Source organism: Eulemur rufifrons, chromosome 28 (assembly GCF_041146395.1).
Source record: "Eulemur rufifrons isolate Redbay chromosome 28, OSU_ERuf_1, whole genome shotgun sequence".
NCBI classification, from domain to species: domain Eukaryota; kingdom Metazoa; phylum Chordata; class Mammalia; order Primates; family Lemuridae; genus Eulemur; species Eulemur rufifrons.
In genome coordinates, this window is record NC_091010.1 from 70,572,845 (window position 1) to 70,597,410 (window position 24,566).

The 24,566-nt window shown below is 60.4% G+C and overlaps 1 protein-coding gene across 18 annotated transcripts in view; it reads left to right on the forward strand.

The window, feature by feature from the left end:
- JAKMIP3 (Janus kinase and microtubule interacting protein 3) overlaps nt 1-14,876 on the forward strand; it is a 38,787-nt gene extending 23,911 nt beyond the window's left edge. For 11 of the 18 annotated variants that reach the window (XM_069460866.1, XM_069460867.1, XM_069460869.1 and 8 more), the window contains 6 exons: nt 1,196-1,261; nt 2,007-2,075; nt 2,159-2,236; nt 10,783-10,986; nt 12,503-12,568; nt 14,807-14,876. In XM_069460866.1, coding sequence (XP_069316967.1) covers nt 1,196-1,261; nt 2,007-2,075; nt 2,159-2,236; nt 10,783-10,986; nt 12,503-12,568; nt 14,807-14,857 — 534 coding nt within the window. In that variant the 3' untranslated portion in view covers nt 14,858-14,876. Of the gene's footprint in view, nt 1-1,195; nt 1,262-1,453; nt 1,514-2,006; nt 2,076-2,158; nt 2,237-10,782; nt 10,987-12,502; nt 12,569-14,806 lie in introns of all 18 variants that reach the window. The other 7 variants (XM_069460873.1, XM_069460880.1, XM_069460865.1 and 4 more) reach the window with 6 other exon arrangements.
- Nucleotides 14,877-24,566: the final 9,690 nt, after the last annotated feature.

The following is a 24,566-nucleotide window of genomic DNA, read 5'->3' on the forward strand; positions in this document are numbered from 1 at the left end:
CTAAGTCCCAGAGCTCTCCTACCTGCCTCAGTTTCCTCAGGAGCCAGGACCAGGAGAGGAGAGGAGAGAGGCTGGGGTGCAGAGCAGCTGCCCACCCTCCCTGGCAGGCGGCGGCACTCTCTGCCCCTGCCCCTGGGCTGCAGAGGGGCCGGGGCAGCTGGGGAAGGAAGAGCAGAGCTGCGAGGGCGGAGCAGACAGCCTTTGCCAAGGCGGGGGCACCGGGACAAGACCACCGCCCAGAGGGAGTCAGAGGGCCAGGCTGCCAGTGGGAGGGATGTCTGAGTGGGTCCCCCAGTCACCCTGGAGCCACCTCCTCCCCCTCCCTGACTCCGGCACCTGGGGGAAGGCTGTGGCCCTTCCAGCCGCCCTGGCAGCGGGAGGAGGCAGAGCTGCCTCTGCCTGCGGCAGCTGGTCAGCCCCTGCCCACGGGAGACCCTGGTGCTGACTCTGGTGAGGGCCTGCAAGAGATACCTGCCCTTAGGGACTCACTCTAGGCAGCGACCACAGGGCAGGGCTTTCTAAGCGACCTGGTCCTGAGTCAGGGGAGTTCTTAGGGTGGACTGTGGTGACCCTGCTCCTCACCCCCGCCCCTGCTGTCCCACAGGTTGGGGCCACACAGTCCTGGCCCTGAGGCAGGTGGAGTCAGGGCTGAGCATGGGGAGTGCCCACAGCCCGTGAGGGTTCTCCTGTGGCCCCAAAGCCAGGCTTGCCCTGCCCAGAAGGACCACCCAGTGGGCTTCTTGGGAGGAGGCATGAATAAAACATGCAGAGAAAAGGCAAAAACCATCAGGGATTAGACCCATTTCACAGCCACGTATACTTGATCTTCCCTCCACCATTCATAGTGGTGTTTTAATAATTCATGGCTGTGCATGCAGAGTGCTAGCTTCAGACAAAGCGGGGACAGAGGCAGAGAGTGGGGCAGCGTCTGTCGCTGGGACGCAGTTGCTGCGTGCCTGTGCCAAGCCGCCACTCTGCCTCAGCTGGTGCCAGACCCGAGAGAGGGGAAATGGACAGCGCCCAAGGGAACAAGGCCGAGAGTCAGGGGCGTCAGGGACCCGGGGTGCCTCTGTCACAGCCTCTGCTAGCTGAGGCCCCAGCCCCTCCCGTCAGCTTCACTGTGCATCCGTCATTCAGCCCCACCCCAGCCCAGGCACCGCCTCTGACTGTCCCCGTGTTCTGCTTCTGGGTGCAGAACCTGACCAATGAGGAGCAAGTGGTTGTCATACAAGCCAGGACAGTCCTGACCTTGGCGGAAAAGGTAACAGCAGCTGTGTGGATGCTTGGGAGAGGGCGGGGCTCCGGGGGTCTCCTGTCCTGCTCAGCTCAGAGGTGTTCCCCTGGGAGGGGCGTCTGCAGGTTTGGGTAGGGGGTCCACTAAGTCCTGTCTGCTTGGGGAGACCTGGCACACACAGGTCACACAGCACCCACTGCGCATGTTTGCAAAGGATAGATTCAGCTGGACTTTGCCCTGATGCCAGCTCTGCCTCGGTTTCCTCCCAAAGGCTGGAAGGTGTGGTGGGTCTGGGCATTCTCTGTTCCACCTGCCAGAGCCCTCTTCTGGGGCCTTCCCAGCCCCCAGGCCTGGTGGGCCAGGCCTCCCACAGCAAGAAGGGGTGCTCCTGGCACACAGGGGCTTGGGGAACCAGGCCCCACTCCCCGCCTGTCCCGGCAGCCCTCTGCCCATAGATCTGTTCCCGCTGCAGCCCGGGCCACATGCCTCCTCCCCCTGGGCATGCGTGGTGGGCAGGCTTCCTGGACACCAGGCAGTGGCTAGGGTGGGGCCCAGGCTGGCCAGCCCCTGGGTGCCCAGTGCTCAAGCTGCCAGCCCAGCCCGGTGCCCCGGCAAGGGCCGAGCTCTCCCTGCCCAAGGAAGGGAAGGAGGAAGACTCAGGCCTCTGTGGGTCCTCTCCAGCAGTCCCCACGGAGCGGGTGGCAGGGGATGGCGCTGGTGCCAGTGGGGTGACCCGAGGGGTCACTGTCCTGCTTGTTCTGCTCGTGCCCAGTGGCTGCAGCAGATCGAGGAGACAGAGTCGGCACTGCAGCGGAAGATGGTGGACCTGGAAAGCGAGAAGGTCGGTGGGCGACCCCTATGTGGCCTAGCAGCGTGGCGTGGCTGGGGGGCTGCCATGGCCGACACCATCCTCCTGTGTTTCAGGAGCTGTTCAGCAAGCAGAAGGGCTATCTGGACGAGGAGCTGGACTACAGGAAGCAGGCCCTGGACCAGGCCCATAAGGTGAGAGACACGAGGGCGCTGGCCCCAGGCTGGGGGTTTCCAGCAGAAATGTGCCAAGTCGTTCACACGCCCAGTGCCGGCTCAGTGAGGGTCACTCTCTGCCTTTCCCCCGAGACCCCCTGCTCAGGGAGTTCTGAGACATGTGAGCCAACCCACACGCATATTTGCAATGAGGTGATAGAATGGAATTCACTGAAAGTGCACTAATGAGTTGATTGAACATGTTGGTTGTTTGCAAGGAACACGCTCCTGCTGGGACTCCGGCCTCTGTTCACGCCCTCTGAGAAACGCAAGTCGTGCCTGTGCTGTGCACATGCGGCCACTCCTCCTGCTGATGACCCCCAGTGCCCCATTTGGGGTGAACACAGGGGTTCCAGAGAGGCCCATTAGATGCTTATTCCATCACCACGAATCAGTCATTACTGAAATCATTTTGAGGACGTGAAAAGAAATTTCTGTTTCAAGATGGTGCATGGAACCCAAACTGAGTCTTGCGTCACAGCTCAAGTTAGCACAATGCAGGCTCGGGCCCCGCAGCTGGGGGCTTCCTAGAGGCACCGAGGCCCGCACTTCCTCCCTGGCGGTTAGTGACGCCTGTCCATTGATGCCACCGTGCAGGCTGCGTGCCAGCCTCCCCTGACTGCTGAGTCCTCGCAGGCAGGAGCTCGCCGTGACGCTGGCTCGGTGAAGCCGGCCAGTGGCCCAGGGGTGGCCGCATGGTGGCTGAAGGCAGGTATGGGTTTGGAGCCTGATAGCTCTGAGCTTTGCCCGTGTGGCCACTCGCCAGCCAGGAGACCCAGGCCAGTGACTCAGCCCCTTGTGGTACAGAGATGTGTTAATTCCCGTCTCCTGGAGCTGTCGGGAGAGTAAAAGTGGAAAGTGGTCATGATGGCTTAGCCAACAGTAGCCGTTGCTGCCCACCGTGTTCCCACCATCCCCATCGGGTGGGGCCTCTGCCTGAGCTGAGGGTGGGTTTCCTGGGGGCTGGGGATGCTCCCTCCGCTGGCTGGGGTTTTCCAGTGGAGCTGGGACAGGAGCAGGGGGACAGGACAGGTAGTCTCCTGACCTTAGAGGGTGCTCAGGTCCCTCCACGCCTCCCTTGGCCACACTGCACAGGGCAGGACAGGGATGGGTGTGACCACCATCCGGGGCTCTGCTATCTTGATGGTGATAGTGGTGGTGATGATGGTGATGGTGATGATGATGATGATGGTGGTGATGCTGATGATGATGGTGATAGTGATAGTGGTGATGATGATGATGTGATGGTGGTCATGATGATGGTGGTGACAATGGTGACGATGGTGATGATGGTGATGGTAGTGATGGTGGTGGTGATGCTGATGCTGATGAATATAGTGGTGGTGATGATGATGGTGATGATAGTGATTGTTGATAGTGATGAGAGGGTGGTAATGGTGATGGTGGTGGTGGTGATGATGGTGGTGATGGTGGTGATGATGGTGGTGATGATGGTGATGATGATGGTGGTGATAGTGTTACAATGAGAGCCCACCCACGAGAGCCCTTCCTGCGTGGCAGGCACTGGTCTGGGAAGCCAGGCACAAAGAAGCTGGTGACCTGCCTGAGGCCACTCAGTCAGAGTAGGGGCAGGAGTCAGATCTTGGTGTTCCCCTCCAGTGCCCACAGCCATGACCGCCACACTAGGTGACTCTCCACCCTGCACTTGAGGGTGCCAGTTCCGCACGCAGAGGAGCCGGGGCTCACACACACAGCCCTGCAGAGCACAGAGCAGCCACACCTGGCACCTGGCACCTGGATAGGGGTGCGAGGCCCATCAGTGTTGCCATGGAAACCAGTGTGATCCATGGGAGGCTTTGGAGGTGAGTTACCTGGGTTTGAGACCAGCTCGGCCAGTAAACACTGTGAGGACTGGGGAGTCCTGTGAAACGTGTGGCACGGGGCCTGGCCCACGGCAAACCACGAATGACCCTCCTGTTGTTGTTGTTACTGCTGACACCGCGTGTGTGCGCGCTTGTGTGGGGCAGCTCGTACAGCCCCGGCCAGACTTCCTGGGCTATGGCCCGCACGAGCTCAGCCCCAGGAGAGTTGCCCCAGCGGTGGTGAGACTTGCGTCCCTCCAGGTGTCCCTGGACCCTGCGCAGTGCAGGCCACGTCCACACATCCTGCTCTGGGGGAGGAGGGGCAGCCCCCAGGCCCAGGTTGCTGTGGTCTTGACTTCTTAGCAGTCATCTTGGCCCTGCATGCTCTCGCCAGAAGGAAGCCGGTGCACGGAGGCCTGCGGGGGTTTGTTGTTGAACACAGGAGCTGAGGCCCTTGCCAGCCAGGCTGGTGACACTGCCATTGCCCCCAGGCCATTCTTCACACTGCACCCAGTCTGACCCTCCTCTGCCTACCCCCCTCTGGGGCTCCCAGACACCCTTGGGATGAAGAGAAAACTCCCTGCTGAAGCCCTGCAGGGTCCCAGCCCCTGCTTCCCTGCTCCAGCCCAGCCTCCAGCCCCCGTGGCCCCCTGGCCTCTACTCCCTGGCCTCGTCACACCCCATCATCTGTCCTTGCTGATCCCTGGCCCAGACAGGTTCCTCCCATGATGGCAGAAAACCCTCCAGAACAGGGACCTCCCGCCCACATTGCTGCATGAGTCAGGAGGACCGGGGTCCGGCTGCCAGCCTCCCTGGGGATCTGTCCAGTCAGAGGCCTGTCTGCTGACATGGAGCCACCCCTGCTCTGCTGTCCCCTCCTCCTGGAACACCCGCCTTACCTTCTGCTGCTTGTCCCTCACTGATGCTCCACATCTTGGCCTAGCACATCACGCCTGCTAGGGAACCGTCCCAGCCAGTGTGAGCCCTGACGTGCTCCAGTCCCCCTGGGCCCACCCCAACACAGAAGGGGCAGGCAGGGGCCACGTGCATCTGTCACCAGCTTGCCTTCCAGTGCAGCAGGAGGCCTGGCACAGCAGGTGCTGAGTTGGTGAAGAGGGACGTGAGTGGGCAGGGTAGAGAGGGGACTTTCAGATCCAGCCAAAATTGAGATAGGGAGAGGGAGGAAAGAAACATACTTCTTTTTTTATACAGCCTTTTTTCTGAATTAAAGAATAACAAATGTGCAATTCTGATTTACAACACAGAAAAATCCAAGAAAGAGAAAAATGCATCTAGGCCCAGCACACACACAGAGAATATGGACATTCTGATTTCTCTCCCTCTAGGGGGTTCTGTTTTTTGTTTTTTATTTTTATTTTTATTTTTTTTCTGAGACAGAGTCTCAGTCTGTCACCCTGGCTAGAGTGCCGTGGCATCAGCCTAGCTCACAGCAACCTCTTCGGGGAGTTAATTACGCTCCCCGCAAAGAGGTTTTTTTCTCTTTCTTTCGATCAGGTCTCTAAGTTGACTACGCCTGTTTGCAGGGAGTTAGCTACGTTCCCCGCAAAGAGGTTTTTTCTTTTGATCAGGTCTCTCAGGCAGGAGTCATCGCAAAGGATCAAAAATAGTAGGAAACAGAAATAAAAATAAAATAATGATAATAATACACAGAGCCAAAGATACAGTTTATAAAGTAAAGGTTTATGAAAATAGATAAAAGGAGGGTGCCCGGAGGAATATATTTCTCTCCCGCAAAGAAATATATCCAAGACTAAAACTCCACACAGGTATTTTATAGGGTAGATACAGGCTCCCGTTGCCAAGGGCAATGGGATTTACATACTAACAGGCAGTTTGCTTTAGGGTCAAAGTCTCCTAAAAGGCTACTACAGATCCTTTAACTTACTCTAGGGGAACAATGAGTTATAAACTCTTCTTGGGGCAAACTTCTAAGTTTTATGATAGGGCTATTACTTTAGCAAAAAACAGAGACATCTTGGCTCCGGTGATTGTGTTCTTGGAGACGGAGATGATCTCAGAAGTCAACATGAGCTGTGCTTTGTGTTAATTACTTTAACCGCATGGTTCTGGGCCCGGCTTGGGCATTAGCCTATCTATCTGATCAGCTCTCATCTCCGGGGGTCCACCTGTCAGCTCCGGCAACCTTCTGGTTCTAGGAGAGGCCTGCCTTGTCTTTCAAAACAGGTGAGAACCATAGGCTCAGTTTACAGCTGTCTCTTTGAAGTGCAGCTGTTACTGACCAATGAGACGCCCTCTTGAGATGAGGCAGCTTTTGAACTAACACATTTATTTTTTCTTTAAGGCAAAGCCTTATTTGACTTCTGAAATCAAATCCTGTCTCCAGAAATACAGGGGGCATTTCTATAACTCAGTATTCTTGGGCTCAACAAACCTCAAATTCCTCGGCTCAAGCAATCCTCCTGCCTCAGCCTCCCGAGTAGCTGGGACTACAGGCGTGCGCCACCATGCCCGGCTAATTTTTCTATATGTTGTTAGTTGTCCAGATAATTTCTTTGTATTTTTGGTAGAGGTGGGGTCTTGCTCTTGCTCAGGCTGGTCTCGGACTCCTGAGCTCAACCAGTCCACCTGCCTCGGCCTCCCAGAGTGCTAGGATTATAGGGGTGAGCCAATGCGCCTGGCAAGGGGGTTCTGTCTTAGGGTAGACAGACATGTACACATACGGTATTTCCCCACAACTGGGATCCCCTTACGCCTGTTTGTAGCTTGCTTTCTGAGGCTTCTCATTGGAAGTAGTGATCATGCAAATGGTATGAAATTTTAAAGGCACAAAAGGACATTTCCCTCCCATCCCTGCTCTGTGGACACCGGGCCCCGCACATACAGGACCTCTCCCTGGTTCTTGACACCTTCTGGGAGGTGCCAGCAGGACCACACACACACACACACACACACATGTGCTCTCCTGCCTTTGCATGGTTGGCCTTAAAGCCCGAACGGCAGTGTCTGTATGTGCTGCAACACGCCTGCCTTCACCCGACCGTACACAGTGGGGACATGTCCAGCAGAGGAGGGACTGGGTGTGAGCATACCCTGGTCTACAGTGCTTGATTGTGAACAGTGGGTTGTGCCCACACCTTTGTTGTCACCCGCAATTCGTACGCATTTCTGACATCTCAGCACACAAATATCAGTGTATCTGTTTGTAGGAAAAGTTCTTTTGCGTGGCCAAAGGGTGTGCACACTTAAGTTTTTGTTAGGAATTGCCAAATTTTTCTCCCCATAGTTTGTACAACTTACACCCCAAACCTCCACCACGGCAACCGTTTGGGTCCTTCCCAACCCGTTCAGGGAAAGACGGCTCCCAGCGCTCGGGGTGGCCGTGGCTGGTACGTCTCCCAGTAAGCTCAGAGCCTGGCACCTTTGCGTGTAACTCCAAGCCGTTTGTATTTCTTGTACCTGTTCATTTCCTGTCCCCACTTTTCCATTATGTTGTTGGCCTTTTCCTCCCAGACTGGCGAGAGCTCCTGGCAAATTTAGGCAGCCAGCCCTTAGCCGTCCTCTGCAAATATCTCCCTAGGTTGTCAGGTGGTCTTTGATTTCCACCGTTGTTTTGAGGGCCTGTAATGTTTACAGGGTCTAAGTTTTATGTCATAATTTCTTTTTTTTTTTTTTTTTTGAGACAGAGTCTCACTCTGTTGCCCAGGCTAGAGTGAGTGCCGTGGCGTCAGCCTAGCTCACAGCAACCTCAAACTCCTGGGCTCAAGCAATCCTCCTGCCTCAGCCTCCCGAGTAGCTGGGACTACAGGCATGTGCCACCATGCCCGGCTAATTTTTTCTATATATATTTTTAGTAGAGATGGGGGTCTCGCTCTTGCTCAGGCTGGTCTCGAACTCCTGAGCTCAAACGATCCGCCCACCTCGGCCTCCCAGAGTGCTAGGATTACAGGCCTGAGCCACCACGCCCGGCCTATGTCATAATTTCAAATTCCTCCTTCCCAAGATTGTGCCAAAGGTCCCGTGTGCTCTCCAGCATGACTGTGAGGTGTGGGGTGTGGGGTGCAAAGAAGAAACTGAGCTGTTGACCCCAGATGGTAGCCACGCTGCCCTCGTCTCCTCGGCCCCCAGCTTTTCTGTCCTGGCGACATGTCGTAATTCCCATTGTGAGACTGTGTTCGAGTATCACCCAGGGCCTGAATCCCTCCAGGAGGGTTGGGTGGCTTGTCCCCAGAGTGTCCTGGGGCCCCTCCCTGACCTGTCCAGAACGCAGGCCAGAGGCTCGGAGCGCTTGGCGTGTGAGGCCCCCCTCCCCTGCCGGGGCGAGCACACGCCCACTGGGCACCCGAGCGGACAGGAATCCTGGGTGTCAGCTAATGTTTCAGAAGGTCCCATCAGCGCAGTTCAGCTTTCCCTGAAGCGTCTCCTCTGCCACCTCCACCACGGCCATCCCTGGGCCTGGGCAGCAGCTGACCCGTCAGTGGATCAGCCACAGCCCACCAGGGAGCCGAGTGGCTGCTGTGGGACCCGGCCTTGATGTGCAATGACCAGAGGGGGTCATTTCCTGTGTGATGCTGGGGGGACTACTTCCTGTGTGACACTGGGGGGGGCGCTTCCTGTGTGACTCTGGGGGGGCCACTTTCTGTGGGATGCTGGGACCCTCTTCCTGTAGGGTGCTGGGGGGGCCACTTCCAGTGTGACACTGGGGGGACCACTTCTTGTGTGATGCCGGGGGGGCCACTTCCTGTGTGACGCTGCAGGGGCCTCCTCCTGTGTGGTGCTGGGGGGGGTCTCTCCCTGTGTGACACTGGGGGGGCCTCTTCCTGTGTGGTGCTGTTCCTGTGTGATGCTGGGGGGGGCCACTTCTCGTGGGGTGTTGGGGGGCCCACTTCCTGTGGGGTGCTGGGGGGACCACTTCTTGTGTGATGCTGGGGGGGGCCACTTCCTGTGGGGTGCTGGGGGGCACTTCCTGTGTGATGCTGGGGGGGGCTCTTCCTGTGTGACACTGGGGGGGCCTCTTCCTGTGTGGTGCTGTTCCTGTGTGATGCTGGGGGGGGCCACTTCTCGTGGGGTGTTGGGGGGGCCCACTTCCTGTGGGGTGCTGGGGGGACCACTTCTTGTGTGATGCTGGGGGGGGCCACTTCCTGTGGGGTGCTGGGGGGCACTTCCTGTGTGATGCTGGGGGGGGCTCTTCCTGTGTGACACTGGGGGGGCCTCTTCCTGTGTGGTGCTGTTCCTGTGTGATGCTGGGGGGGCCACTTCCTGTGTGGTGCTGGGGGGCCCACTTCCTGTGGGACAATGAGGGGCCACATCCTGTGGGACACTGGGGGGGGTCCACATCCTGTGTGGTGCTGGGGGGGCCTCTCCTTGTGTGGTAATGGGGGCCCACTTCCTGTGTGGTAATGGAGGTCTACTTCCTGTGTGGTGCTGGGGGGGCCTCTCCTTGTGTGGTAATGGGGGGCCACGTCCTGTGGGACACTGGGGAGCCACTTCCTGTGTGGTGCTGGGGGGCCACTTCCTGTGTGGTGCTGGGGGGCCACTTCCTGTGTGACGCTGGGGGGGCCACTTCCTGTGTGGTAATGGGGGGCTACTTCCTGTGTGGTGCTGGGGGTTCCCCCTGCAGTTCCAGCAGGAAGGCCCCTGGTTGGCTGTCCCGCCTGTGGCGCTTCCCTCTGGACGGTAGCCTGGCTCCTGTTTCTTCCGGAGCCCTGGGTGCCTCCGTGAGCCCTGGGTGCCTGGGGACGTCCTGCCGTGAGCAGGGACCCGCAGGGGCTGTGAAGGACACAGGCGCTGTCCAGAGAGTGGCCAGTGAGACCTCACATCTGGAGGACGAGGGGGGCCGCGTTCCTCGAGGCCTAGGGAAGGGCGTGGTGGCCGACACCTGAGCAGGCTGTCCCCATCAGGGCTCCGCCAGTCATTCCTAGAAGCTGGAGCTCGTCGTGAGGGCACTGAGCTCTTCTGCTCTGCGAAGTGGCAGTTGATGTGGGCGTGTGAGCCGGTTGTGACAGCTGGGGACAGTTTATTTTGTGGCTGTCAAGAACAATAAGTTGTAACTGAGGCTACAAAAGGTTTTTTTCCCATTTACTAAAATTTCTACTGAATCAAAAGGAATTTTCATAATTACTTTGCCTAAAGAAAAGGAAATACTCACTTTTGAAGGTGTTACATTTTTGAGGGTAAGAAAAGGCCACTGTGGTTTTCTCAAAGGTCGTATCAGTAACATTTTCTGGAGGAGAAAGTTTAACGGGACTCCAGGCCAAAGTGGTAAACCCTGGGGGTTTATAAAAAGATGTACTTTGGCCTGTGAGTTATGGCAAAGGGATCGTTTTACCTCAGTCCATGAATCGGACATTTGGGAAGCAGCGTGGGGGGACCCCTGCCTAGTTCCTTCTGGTCTTGCCGCGAGCGCCACGTGGCCAGGCTGGCTTGTGGCCTCCAGGTCCACGTCCCGCTCTTCATAGCTCAGTCCTCCCCTGACCCCCGCTGCGCGGCTTCAGCCCTGACCGGGGGCGTCTGCGTCCTGGCCCTCACTTGCCTGGGCAGCTCTCTGTTTTGTGGTCATGTCATGGATGCGGGTCCGTGGCCCTCCCCGGTGCACCCCCTGCCTGCCCCTCTCCCCAATGGTGGCCGCCTGCTGCCCTTCCTGCCAGGCCAGGGCTGCGCAGCCCCGGGGAGCTCGGCCCGTCCCGGCGGAGGGGAGGACTGAGCTGTCTCCCTCCCGCCCAGCACATCTTGGAGCTGGAAGCCATGCTGTACGACGCCCTACAGCAGGAGGCCGGGGCCAAAGTGGCCGAGCTGCTGTCAGAGGAGGAGCGCGAGAAGCTCAAGGTGGCTGTGGAGCAGTGGAAGCGCCAGGTCATGAGTGAGCTGCGGGAGCGCGACGCCCAGATCCTGCGGGAGCGTATGGAGCTGCTGCAGGTGGCACAGCAGGTGTGTGCCAGGCGGCTGCGGGGCAGCAGGGCGGGTGGGGCATGGGGAACCGGGCTGAGCCTCCCAGGGCAGAGCCTTCCCATGGCCACACCTCCAGTGGCCACACCTCCAATGACAGCGCCCTCCAGTGGCCACACCTCCAATGACAGTGCCCTTCAGTGGCCACACCTCCAATGACAGCGCCCTCCAGTGGCCACACCTCCCATGGTCATGTCTCTAATGACCACACTTTCAATGACCACACCTCCCATGGCCACACCTCCAATGACAGCGCCCTCCTGTGGCCACACCTCCAATGGTCACATCTCTAATGGCCACACCTCCCATGGTCACACCTCTAATGGCCATACCTCCCATGGTCACACCTCCCATGGTCACACCTCCCATGGTCACACCTCCCATGGTCACACCTCTAATGGCCACACCTCCAATGGTCACATCTCTAATGGCCACACTTCCAATGGCCACACCTCCCATGGTCACCTCTCTAATGGCCACACCTCCCATGGCCACACTGGCTGTGCCCTACAGGACCCCATCCCCCACAGCCACACCCTCCGGTGGCCTGTGCACAGCGGGGCTCTCAGGCCACATTGCCTGCCCTGCCAGGGTGGTCTCCTGGGGGGCCTCTAGGTGGCAGCTCCCCTCCTTTGGACCCTGGTGGCCACGTCTTTTCCAGGAGCTGTTTCCCGATGGTGAGGGGTTGCCTGGGAACGACGGCTGGTGGGCCGGGGGCAGCTTCTGGTCTTCTCTTGGCCTGGGCGCACTCTGGGGCCAGCTCAGTTCTGTGGGAGGGAGGGGCCCTGCAGACTGGACACGCTGGCTCCCCGTGAGCCGGGCTGGCCTGCACGTGGCATTCACGGATGTGTCCCTGTTGGCCACACCCCGGACCCAGAGGTCCGACCGCAGTTCAGAGGAATGACTGCACGGTGGACGGGGTTGCCGTGGCCCTTGGTGAGCTAGAGTCGGGCACACACTGCCAGCCTCGCTGCTCGGTGGCCTCTGGCCCCTCTCATCCTGGGCAGGCAGGGTGAGGAGGGTCACCTGCAGCCCCCTGGTCCCGTGGGCAGGCTGTGGTCGGAGCGCAGCTGTGTATGGGATCCCAGGCACAGGTGTCACCTCACAAGGGGGGTTTCCTCTGCGACTGGCTCTGTCTGTGGCCCTCTGGCCGCTTGTCCCTCCACTGTAGTGACGTTTGGGTGAATTAACTCCTTACCGTGTCTGTGGGTGTCTGGCGTTATGATTCCTGACGTGAAGTTGTGGAGACAGGATACGGCTCCCACACAGGACGCACAGCCTCGGGGAGGCCTCCCGCGCTCCTGTTGGCGTGAAGAGCAAACAGAGACGCCCGTGTGCCCGGCGTTGGCCACAGGCCAGGCGGGCCAGTGCCCAGCACGCCTGCGACTCTGTGCCTCTCTGTCCACCAAAAACACAAGAGCAAGTCTCGAAAGGATTTTTCCCACTTGGTTTCCCAAATACTCTGGCGATTGAGATGTTCTTGCTTTTGATATTGCAGAGAATCAAAGAGTTAGAAGAAAGAATAGAAGCTCAGAAGAGACAAATAAAGGAACTGGAGGAGAAGGTACTGCCACTCGGGGGCTGTCGTGTCGCTGGGGCTTGCCGGGCGGGAGGGGAGGACACAGATGGCTCACGGGACCTCGGGGGAGAGGCCAGCGGCAGGAGCAGACTTAGGCAGAGGGAATTTTCGCGCGGTGGCTGCGAGCTCGGGGCCAGGGACGGACCTGGGTCCAGGAGCCCCGAGCAACGGCCCGCTGTGCAGGCTCAGAGGAGCCCCTGCCCTCGCGCCCCAGTCCCCACCCCAGCCAGGCGCTGGACTGACGACCTCAGGTCCCGTCTCAAGGCTCCCGCCCTGGGCTGTGCAGAACCATCTGATGCCTCCAAGATCACCACGTGTGTTGGTCTAAAAATCAAATTCCTGAAAGCCGGACTGTGCCTTCCCCCTCCCCTCACCCTCCCACCCCCGCGAGATGCATCATCAGTGCAGGAGGAATCTCCTCTGTCCTGGTCCTCCGAGCGCTTCCTTCTGGGTCCAGAAACGCCTGCTGAGGAGCAGCTGGGCTGGGGCCCCACGCCAGGGCCGGGGCATCTTTGAGTCTCCCAGCTCTGTTCACGCAAGTCACGGGCTTGGCGCTCCCAGACCCAGGGGGAGGAGCGCGCCAGAGAGACCCTCGTCCCTGTGGGGCTTCCTGGCTTTTACAGCAGGTCTCTTTCTGCCACTTGGAGCCAGTTGGTGGTTTCTAGGGTCCGACTGCGGCCGCTCCCGCCTGCGGAGTGGATCTCACCAACCGACCGGCTCCCACCGAGCGCTGAGTGAAGTGGCCAGGGGGACACACCGTCTCGTCCCTTCTGGGGACAACAGGAGGCAGGTGCCAGGCAGGGCCCCCTGTGGGCAGCACCTGCTTGGTCCCGGCCTCAGAACGAGCCCACGGACGCCCTGTGCTTGCCGGGAGAGACGGGGCCTTTCAGACAGCTGTCCCCTGACAGCAGGCCTGTCCCCACCACCACCCGCCCCGCCCCCGCTCGGCAATGCCAGAACTGCTCCCTCCGCTGGGCCATTCACAGCGAGCAATCGTCCTGGCCGAGGCACAAATCCACGTGGGGAACGAGCCCCGAGGGGTGTGCAGGGCACGACCTTTCCCGCCCCAGAGGGGGCAGGCCACGTGGGGACACATCGCCAGGCACAGCCGGGCGCCTGGTGAGGCCGGGAGGGGACATGCAGCTCTTGGGGCTCGAGCCTCAAGGAGGGCAAGGTCTCTCCCCCAAATCAAACGTCTGTTTCATTTGGTATCTTAGCCTGAGGGTGTTTGTTTGGTTAAATACTAGAAAAGTTTTAAATTAGGTGTTTGCTTTTTTTCTTTTTCTTTTGAGACAGAGTCTCACTCTGTTGCCTGGGCTAGAGTGCCATGGCGTCAGTCTAGCTCACAACAATCTCAAACTTCTGGGCTCAAGCGATCCTCCTGCCTCAGCCTCCTGAGTAGCCGGGACTACAGGCACCACCACGCCTGGCTAATTTTTTTTTTTCTATATATATTTTTAGCTGTCCAAATAATTTCTTTCTATTTTTAGTAGAGACAGGGGGAGGGGGTCTCACTCTTGCTCAGGCTGGTCTCAAACTCCTGACCTCGAGCGATCCTCCTGCCTCGGCCTCCCACAGTGCTGGGATGACAGGTGTGAGCCACCGCGCCCGGCCAGGTGTTTGCTTTTTCAGCCTCAGCTGCAGGAGCTCTTCGTTTCCAGGCAATTGTACCGTTGCCACGTCTTGCCGTGTCTGAATTGGGCTGGTCCCAACCCCCAGCCCCAGATGAGGCTTCGGGTGTTAAATGGACTCAGGTGTTGGCTGTACTTTAGTCTCATGATGGGACTGAGACCAGGACGGTGTCATGGGGGTGCCCCTGTGTCCCAGGCACTTGGAATGTCCTTCAGCTAAACTCTTGTGGCCATTAGCAGCCGCGTGGTGCTCTCGCCATGCACTCCTGGGACAGGAAGAGGAAACTGAGTCCCCAAGAGGCTCCCTTTGCCGTGCTGGGGGCAGGCTGGTGTGTGGCCCCCCCACCGGCACCCGCGGCCAGGCTCCAGTGGTGCAGGGTCCCCCGAGTGCATCCCCCGGGCTGCCAGCAGCATCACCTCAGACCCAGGGAACTGTCACAGCGTCCCCGGCCCAGATTCTCGGGCCGTGTCCTCTCCCCCCCAGCCGCGGCCGTCTCGCTCTGTCTGTATCACACGTCTCTGGCGGAAGCACTACAAACTCTTCTTTCTCTTTCTTTTCTTCTGTTTCTCCATCCTCCCTTGTCCTTTTTAGTTTTTATTTTTGTTCTTATTTTTCTCCTTAGCTTTCATTCTCTGGTCGTAGCCCGTCCCGGCACCCTGACCCGGTGAGTATCGCTGCTGGGCCCGGCCAGGCTCCGCTGCCCGGACGCCGGGCCCTCGCGACCCACAGTTCCCGCAGGGCTCGCCCCGAAAACCAGACGTCCCTCCTGGGGCCCGGACTCAGAGCCTCCCGCTGCCGGAGGCTGCGAGGGGCATTTGCCTTTCTCGAGAGAAAGGGGGCAGGGCTGGCACCGCCCAGCGCAGGACGAGCCACGTGAAGGTCGCCCAGGGTGGTCTTTCTGCTTCCGCGGCATCCTGGCAGGAAGCGGTGCCGGCAGATCCGAGTTGATCCGTCGTTTTTCTTTGTCCTTCTCTGGGTGGTGCCAAGCACAAGCTGTGTCCGGAGTGCCCGGTCCCCGCCACGCCGGCTGGCTCGCAGGGCACAGGAGCAGCACCGGGCTGCGGGGGCAGGGCTGTCACCTGCAGCGGAGCCCACGTGCAGCATTTGATGGTTGCTTCCTTTCCAAGCGAGAGGAGAGGACGGGGAGAACAAGGCCACCATTCGTCACGGCCCTCGGGGTCCCCCCCCAGAGGGTCCTGGGAGGACTGACTCTGGGAGCAGGGGTCGCCCTTGCCGCGCGCCCCTCGCCCCGCCAGCCTCCTCCGCAGGCCCCCTGACGCCTGTGCCCTGCGTCTCTTCCCCCGCAGCCCCTCGAGGAGCCGGCGGCCCCCTTGCTCCGGCGGGACCAGAGAGCAGCAGGCGCTGGCAACAGATCGGAGCGTGGTGCCGCCGTGCTGAAGCCCCCGGCGGACCTGGTCTCCTCGCGCCCGTCCTGCGGAGGGAGAGGGAGATGGCTCTGGACGGGGGCGGGCTGTCTGAGCCCCGCCGGCCACTTGGGACGAGCCAGTTAGAACTAGTTTGCTGACTTCTTGGGGCTTCTCTGGGAGAGGCCTCCTCGGCTGCTGGACCCTGGGGTCCCCCGACAGCAGCTGCCGTCCCGCTGCAGGGATGTGCGGGTTCCCTGCCGCGCAGGGCAAGAACCGCTTCTGTGCAGGAGCACCCCTCCCGCTCGGTTTCCACGGCAACCACCACCGAGTCTGGAGGAAGATTTTCAGAAACGGCACAGCCTGGTCCCTGGTGACAAGGTGGAGGCTGTGACCTGGGGGCGACCTTCACTCTGGGGGGCCGGAGGGACCCCATGGCACCTCAGTGCACCACACGGTGCCTCGTCGCCGGGCTCCTGGGTGCCTGCTGAGGAACAGACCCTACACCCGCCCTGCTCTGTCCGCATCTCCCCGGGACAGAGCCGTGGCCACCGCTGGCCGCAGGGAGCCATCAACCCTCTGCGTCCTCAGCCTCCCCGACGCAGGAAGGCGGAAATCCCGGCCGGAGTGGCCAGCCAGGGGCACCGAGGGCTGAGCAGGGCAGGGTGGGGCGAGGGGGGCAGAGCCGAGGGAGAAGGACCTCAGAGAACAGGGACGCTGGAGGCAGCGCGGCCCAGACCACGGAGGCCCCGGGCGCCAGGTGCCACCGGCCTGGAAGGCCCTCGAGGACAGGCCCCAGCTACAGACCAACTGCGGGGCGGAAGCTGGCCTGGCCCAGAGCCCGGAGCCGTGCCCCGAGGCGGCGAGGACAGGTGTGCCTGCGGTGCCACCATGGAGGAAGGGAGCCGCAGCCCAGATGTCTCACAGGTAAGGTGACGTCACCCCTTGGAGACAGCCTTTTCCTTCTTGCCTGTGGGTGGCCCCGCGGGCGGAAGCACCTGCTCTCCAGCCGCTGTTTCTGCTTTGTCGAAAGTGGCCCCACTGGAGATGGAGTTAGGTTTGCTGGTGCCCCCCCTGCAAGGGGGCCCCGCGTCACTGTGTCCCCTACCTTGGCTCTGCACGACCCGGACACTCCTTGTCCCCGCCCGCAGCCACCCGAGGCACCTGCGAGTGCCCACGGAACATGCACCTGAGCTGCGAGGTGGTCTTGTCGCCCCTGTGGGCAGCAGGTGGGTCTCAAAGGCGCGTGGCCATTGCTGCCAACCCCCACGGCCTGCCCGGCCCACTCCCGCCACTCCCGGAGCCACCAAGGGGGAACGCGTCCTTTATCCCGCGGGGCATCTGGGCCCCAGCCCCACGCTCGGCAGGACTCCCTGCACCTCGCGGGGCAGCGGTGAGCTCAGCTGGACCCCGCGGCCCCTCCTGTCCCCCCAGAGCTAGGAAGCCTTTCCCTGGGCGGGGGATAATCACCCCGGCCCTCGACACAGGAGCAGCCTGCGCAGAAGCCAAGCGCTTCCCGTCCATGGCTTCCCGTCCACGGCACATGTCACTTCCACTGTAAACGCAGATGCTCGTCGTGGAGTGACTCCCCTGGTCAGGGCCCCCGTGGGGACGCGGTGGCTCAGAGCAGGTTTCAGCCTTGGGTGTGTCTGAAAGGCAGAGCCTCTGCTTGGGGCTGTGTGTGTCCCCGTCAGCGGAAGCTGCCGCGTCCGGCCCACGTATGGGAAGGGGCTCCCCACTCGGGGGGGAGGGTCTCAGGAGTGGGCCCCCAGGCATGGCAGGTCAGCTGACATGGGGACCCCACGTCCTCACTCGGTTGCTCTCAGGAGGGCACCTGGGCCCTGACACGCCCGCCCTGTGCCGAGGGCTCCCTCCCTTTCTGTCACCACGGACGCCCCAGGCCACCTCGCACCGGCCTGCGTCGGGCTTCTCCAAGGGGCTCTGCTTCCTTTCGCTGGACCATGGTGTTTAGAAACCAAGGCCTCTGGATCTGGACGTGCGCGTCGCTTCCGGGGTGACATTATTTTTGGGCCCTCTCACAGACGGAGCTTGGAAATGTGCGTGTGCACCGACCTGTGCACGTCCACACATCTGTGTCTGTCCATTTCTCGTCTGAATCTACTGCAAAACCACCAGTTCACACCGACACCTCACCCCCCCCCCACCAGCCCACAGCACCAGGCTCCTCCCTCCGTCATTCGCAGCTTCCTCCCTTGGCGGGGGACACTTGGCTCTCGTGCCCTCGGTGTATCCGCTTGTTTGCCCAGCCCTGGCGCACACTCAGTCGTTGCAGAGTTCCTAACCCACCCTCCGCGAAGCCAGCGCACGGCATTCGTGGACAGCTCCCCTTGCCTTGCAGGATCCGGGCGGTTTCCACAATGGGTTCGTTCTGTCTTCCCACCCTCTCCAGGGTGGTGATGTTACCATTTGTAACACAGTCAGCTTTTACAGCTGGCATTTCAATTTGGGTTCCCCCATGTATTGATTTAAAAGAAAAAAAACACAGTAAAATTTAGTTTGTGGTGCGACCATGGCGGTTCTCTGGGTCTCGACACATGGCACGGTGCGTGTGTCCACCAGGGTCACAGGACAAACAGTCCCACCCCCGGACTCCCCCCTGCTGACCTCAGCCGTGACCCCCCCAAACCCTGCCCTGACCACAAGCCTGGTCTGTTTTCTGTCACTGCAGTTTTGCCCTCTCCATGTCACGAAGGGGCCTTGCACAGCAGGCAGCCGTGGGACCTGTTCTATGGGGCGCGGGGAACGGGGGGTTCCCTCTTCGCTGCTGGGTAGTCTCCCGTGGCGGTAGTACCGCAGCGCACCCGTCTCCAGCTGAAGGAACCGCGCTGTTCCCGGGTTTTGTATGAGTGCGGGTTGTCGTTTGTCTCGGTAAATACTCAGGATCAGGACTGTTGGATCACGTGGTAAGTGCTTAACTTTATAAGGAATTACCGTCCAGAGTGGTCGGACTGTTCTGGGTTCCCATGGCAACGCCTGGCAGTTCCTGTGGCTCCACCCCCACCCGCCCCGATACCCAGCGTGGTCATTTTTATTTCTTTGGTCAGTTCCGGTGGGGTGTAGAGTGGTGTCTTATTTTGGTTTACAGCTGCGTTTCTCTGATGACTAATGATGCCGAACACCTTTCCACATATTGCCGTTCCATCCCTGCATCTTTGGTGAAACGTGTGTTCAAGTCTTTTGCCCAGTTTTGAACTGGGGTGTTTGCTTGCTGACTGTCGGGTTTTGAGAAGTCTTCACATCCCAATGCCTGCCCTTGCCAGACACACCGTTCGGTGCTGGTTGCCGCCTCTTTTGTCTTTTTGTTCTCTTAGGAGTGTCGTTTGAGAGCAGAAGATCTTAGTTCTGATGAAGTCCACTTTGTCAGCTTTTAGAGATGGGCTGGGCTGTTGGTGTTGGGACCGAGAACTCGTTGCCCGACTCAGAGTTCCAGCTACTTTCTCCCTGTTTCCGTTTAAATGTTGCAGTTTCATGTCTTACGTTAAACACCCACGACTGACTTTGAGTTAATGTTTCCCTGCGGGACGCAGAACGGATGGAAGCTCACCTTCTGCCGTGAATGCCCACCCCACGTGTCCTTGTCCCCTCCCAGCCCCCTGGTAAAGAACTCGTCCTCTTCTTAATTATAATCCCTTCTGCTTGGCCCTGTGGTCAGCGCTGTCCTGGCTGGAGTGCCCCCACCCCGTCACCGCGTGCTGGGAGGGGACACGGGGTGGGGTGGTGCCGGCGTCCCCGGAGCAGTGGAGCCGGCACGTCCACCGCCACGTGACCCTGGGCTGGAGCTGGGTCTCCAGGGACGCGGCCGTCCCAGCTGCGGGTCTGGAAGCTCGAGCTGTGTTAGATTAACTGTCAGCGGGTTCAGATTTACAGCCCGGCCGGAGCGGGCGCCTGAATGCCAATGAGCGGCTCCGTCTAAGCTCGGTCACACATGCTCCTCGTGCTGCCACCCAGGCAGGCCGGAGATGAGGCCATTTGTCATTTTTACGAGCCAGGAATAAGCTGCTCTTGTTCAGAATACAGCCACAGTTAATGAGCATTGTGCACACAAAGGAATAGGAATCTTCATTTTAAAAATATCTCTAATATTCTCCATCATAATCCAACGAAGTTTTCTTTTACTGAATTCGTATGTGTACTGTTAAAGAAAAAGAAAGAGGAACAGAAGGCGAGCTGTTTGTCAACAGTTCACCCAAGTGGGAACAATTAGTGCCCTCGGCTGCTCTGTTCCGGGTGGGGGAAGCTCGCTCGGAGCCCCCTGGTGCTGCAGGTGCTGCCTGGCTGTCCGGGGAGCAGAGACCGGCCCAGCCAGGCCCTGCCCAGGCCATGCTCAGGCCCCGCCCAGGCTCCCCGCAGGACCCCCCCACCCCGCCCTGGGGTAGGAGGGCCCAGGTCTGAGGTCAGCCGGGCCCTGGGCTGACGGCAGGTGCACGCCGCCTGGCTTGGTGTCTGCGTTTCAGAACCAGCAGCTGGAAGGGTCCCTGCTGACTTGGGGGAGACTCTGCCGGCTCCCCGACAGGAGTGTCTCCTGTCTACTTTCTGGGCGCACAGAATTGCGGTGGTCCCAGTGCTGGTGTGAGCCACGCTCTTGCCGGCAGTCTGTGGTAGCCATCGCGGCCACTTCGTTCTTCCATTTTGATGGCATCTGTGGCTCCACCTCCCACACTAGACACTGACCTGTGGCCCATCCCTCCCCTCCCCCATGAGGGCTCCACGCAGAGCTCTGCGGCAGACCCATGTGTTTCTAAAAGGTAGAATCTCTATTGTTCTTTGAATCTTTGTTACAAAGGTGTCTTTCGGATGACGCATTCTTTGCACTTGGTCTCGCTGTGCTGAGCTTCACCCACGTACCACCTGACATATGTGACCTCGCTGTGGGCTTTGCCACCCTCTGATGGCATTTGGGCTGTTGGCGCTTTCGGCGGTTGTGACGTCCCTGTGCCGTCTCCTGGGCTGTTGGTGCAGCCGTGTCTCCAGGGGCCTGCCCGGGACTCGCGGCGAGTTCAGCCTTAGGAGATACCGACACACTCTCCTCCAGTTCTCCGCGGCTTCGGAGCTCTTTCTTTTTCTCTTTGTTCAGAATCTTCCTGACTTACCTCGGCAGAGACGCTTCTCAAACGTGACTAGGTGATTTGCATAAAATCTCAGATAGAGACTGAACAACTGGCTTGAAGTTGAGGCCGCCCCTCCCCCTTTATTTCTCTATTGTCTGATTCACTCTTCTCACCAGCAGCCGAGCTGGGGGCCAGCTGCCTCCGGTCTGCACCGCGGCCGTCCTGGCTACAGCATTAATGGACCCTTTCACCAGCATGACCGCGGGGCCATTAATGCGAGACGCCAGTCTCATGGACGCGGATGTCAGGATGGCTGGGTGGCGTCCCCGTCGGGGCCTGTGACAGCAGCTGCTGTGCCCCAGATAGGACACGGAGCGCAGACAGACGGGGAGCGGCAGGAAGTGCGTGCACCGTGCGTGTGTGTGCACATCCCTGTGCATGTGGTTGTGTGAGTGCTCACACGCCTGTGCATGTGGTCGTATGTGCACATACCTGTGCATGTGGTCGTATGTGCACATACCTGTGCATGTGGTTGTATGTGCACATACCTGTGCATGTGGTTGTGTGAGTGCTCACACGCCTGTGCATGTGGTTGTATGTGCACATACCTGTGCATGTGGTTGTGTGCATGTGTGTGCACATCCCTGTGCATGTGGGTGCACGTGTGTGCTCAGGCAGAGGCCTGAGGCTGGGCAGTGGGTTCTGTCCCCACACAAGATTGCCTGACGGACAGTGGCCATTGTACCTGCATGGAGCTGGCCCTTCTCTCCAGGAGGGACAGGGCAGATCTGGCTTCTGAATACCCCTGGGCCATCACTGCCTGAAGTGCCCGGCCTGGCTCTGGTGGCTTTGGGCTGATGTGGACTAGGTGGGCTCCTGGGTGCTCAGATGGCTGCGAGGGGACCACAGTCAGAGCCAGCGAGTGGCACCAGCCCTGGCCTTCCCTGCACTGTGAACGAAGCCCCGGAAACTCCCAACCCGCCCCTGCCCCTCTGCCTCTCATGCTAATGTCCTCCCAGGAGCTGGGGCGGGGCTCTGGGTGGGGGCAGGAGAGATGCCCCAGCTCCAGAGCAGTGAGTAGGTGGCGCTGGGGGTGGCACGGGCTCTGCTACTCTGCGCTTGGGGCCTCACACTCTCTGGCGCTTGGGGCTGCGTCCCCAAGGGCTCAGAGCAAGGCTGTGGCTATCACCCGGTCAGTGTGGGCTGAGCCTGCTGCAGCCCCAGGCAGGCTGCACCTGTCGGGCCTGGAATGGCCAGATGCCACCGGCCTGTAGCAGGTCAGGGGTCATCCACACACGAAGAGGGCACTGTCTCTTCCAAGTGGGAAGACACAAGAGGCAGAGCCACCACGGCAGTGGGGACCCAGAGGCCCCCCGCCCCCTTGCCAGCCTGGCCCCTGCCTTTAAGCAAGACCATCGCAGACCACCTCGTACCTCCAACACACCCAGCACCGGGCAGGATGGAGCCCAGGGCGCTGTGCTGTTCCTGTCCCAGCAGACGGCCAGTGTCCTCCAGTGTCCTCCGTCCAGTCTGCCCAGAGCTTTCCCTGCGTGCCCCCCCCCCCCGCTATGCAGGGCAGAGCAAGTCGGACCCCACGGAGCGGAGAAGAGCCGTGGAAACCAGGCAGGCCTCCTGGGGGGGGCCTCTCAGCCTGCAGCCCCCACCTCAGCTCACACAGTTCTTACCCAGGGCGATGGGGGGGCCACCCCCACCCATGGCAGGGAGTGGCCAGTGGGGACTCAGGGACTGTCCTGTCTGCCAGGCCGGGTGGCAGCAAAAGGCAGCGGCACCACCAGCCAGGCAGGCCAGGGCCGGGCCGTGGGCGGGCGGGGGGCTTGGCGGGGGGGGGGGGTTGCAGCCCCCAGGGCGGCCCTGCAGGTGCAGGGGCCACAGCTACAGGGGTCCTGCTGGAGCGAGGGGGCACAGCCCTCCCACCTGCCGGGTGGCTCTTGCAGTGGGGGGGGGCCTCGGTAGCGGAGAGGCAGCTCCTGCCCTGCAGCCAGAGTTGAGGGGCCATGGTGGGCCGTGGTGGGCCGAGCCTCCAAGACTCCCACCGGGCGTCCTGTCCAGAGCAGGTGCCGGCACGTTGCCCAGGGCGGCGTGGTCGTCTGGAGGACTTCATTTTGCCGCAGGGCGTTTCCCTGGCCTGGTGCATCTTCAGAAGAGAGTCAGGTGGCCTCTTTGTCCTAATGGGCAGGACGCCCCCCCCCCAGGACCACTCTGATTTCACAGTCTGGCTCGGCTTCCCCCTTCCAGACAGCCGCGCACGTGGGCTTGGCCCTGCGCAGGGCACAGCAGGGCTGCCGAGAGGCTCTGCCCCTGCACCAGCGGCCTGCTGGCTCCTCCCTGTCTAATGGACAGGGCGGGGCGGGGGTGGGGAGGGGAATGAGGTGGGGCCTCCTGCCCAAGGGGTCTGGGCTGGGGGGGCACAAGGACCAAATCAAGGCCTGGGTGAGCTTCTCCTCCAGAGCTGCCCCCGGCCCCGCCCTTCAAGCCCGTGGCTGCGGGCTGAGGGGGGACAGTCCTGGAATCCAACAGGACCAGCTCCCCCCCAGGCGCTGCTCCCCCACCCTGCAGCTGGGGCCCAGGGAGCTGTGGGTTGGCCGCTCTGGAGGCCTGGCCCCCGCACCCCGCACCTAGGCAGGTAAACACAGCTGGATGTTTCACTAAAGCCTGAAAACACTCATATTCCATCCCTGCTGACAGTAAGACAAGCCTGAGCCCCATTCCGGTTTGTGCAGAGGCAATTTGGGCGTTTTAAAGGGAGAATGGGGGTTGGGGTCGGGCAGGGGCTCAGTGGAGTCAGGGGAGTGAAAAATCACACAAAGCGGGTCAGCAGGTTAGTCGGTGTGACTGTGACCAGAACTGAGGCTCCTGCCCTCCCACCAAGGCTGGGAGTCGGCGCCGTCCTTCCTGACGGTGACAGTTCAAAGGAAGGGCTCGCGGGTCCTTGCCGGAGACTCTTCTGAGCTGGGAGAAACACAGGTTCGCAGCTGTGAGCCCTTTTCAGCGAATTCGCCAAGAGAAAGGGAGGTCACGGCGTCGCTGGAACAAACGGGATGTCCTGGCAGCGCTGAGCTTCCTGGGGCCGGCGCTGGGCCGTGCCGGGGCTGGGTCAGGCCTCCTGGTGGAGGGGTTTGGACATAGCTGTAGCCCCCTGGGCCCCAGGTCCTGCCACGCCGGGTCCTGGTGAGACTGCACACCTGCGAGAGGTTCTGTGCCCCCAGGGTCTTCCCAATTCCCACAGCCCACGTGGGGGCCAGAGCACGGCAGACCCTTCCAGGGCTCCCGCCAGCTGGCCTGGCCTGCTGCCCCTCCCCCCCGCCCCACAGACCTGTGCCCAGGGACACAGGCTCTGCAGGTCCCAGCCTCACAGTGGGACTGGTGGCCTGAGCTGGGGTGACGGGCCCTCACCTGTCCCCTCAGACTCCCGGAGGCCATGCTCCCCTGGCGGCCAGCACAGGGTGTCTCCTTCCATGTCCCCCCCACCCGTTCCCCGGGACCCCCTGGGAGAACTGTGAACTCTCCAATGGGAGGAACCTCTCTCCCGGGTTTGGAGTTGGTGAAGAGACCGCTTTTTATCTTGGCTAAAATGTCCTGGCTTTCTCTCTGTTTAAATTTTCTTTAAGTTATACTCTGACACAGTCTGGGATTTTAATACCCTCAAAGCACTGCAGTTTGGATGTTTGTCCCTCCACGCCTGCGTTGAGACCTAATCCCAGTGTTGGAGCTGGGGCGGGGGAAGGTGTGTGGTCCAGGCAGGATGGCTCCTGCCCCTCCACGGTAACACGGTAACAAGCGGTTTGGTTCTCGGTTCTCCCTCTGGCAGTTCCCAGGAGGACTGGTTGTTAAAAAGAGCCTGGGCCCTCCCCCCATGAGACCTTCCCCTCCCCCTCCCCCTCCCCCTCCCCCTCCCCC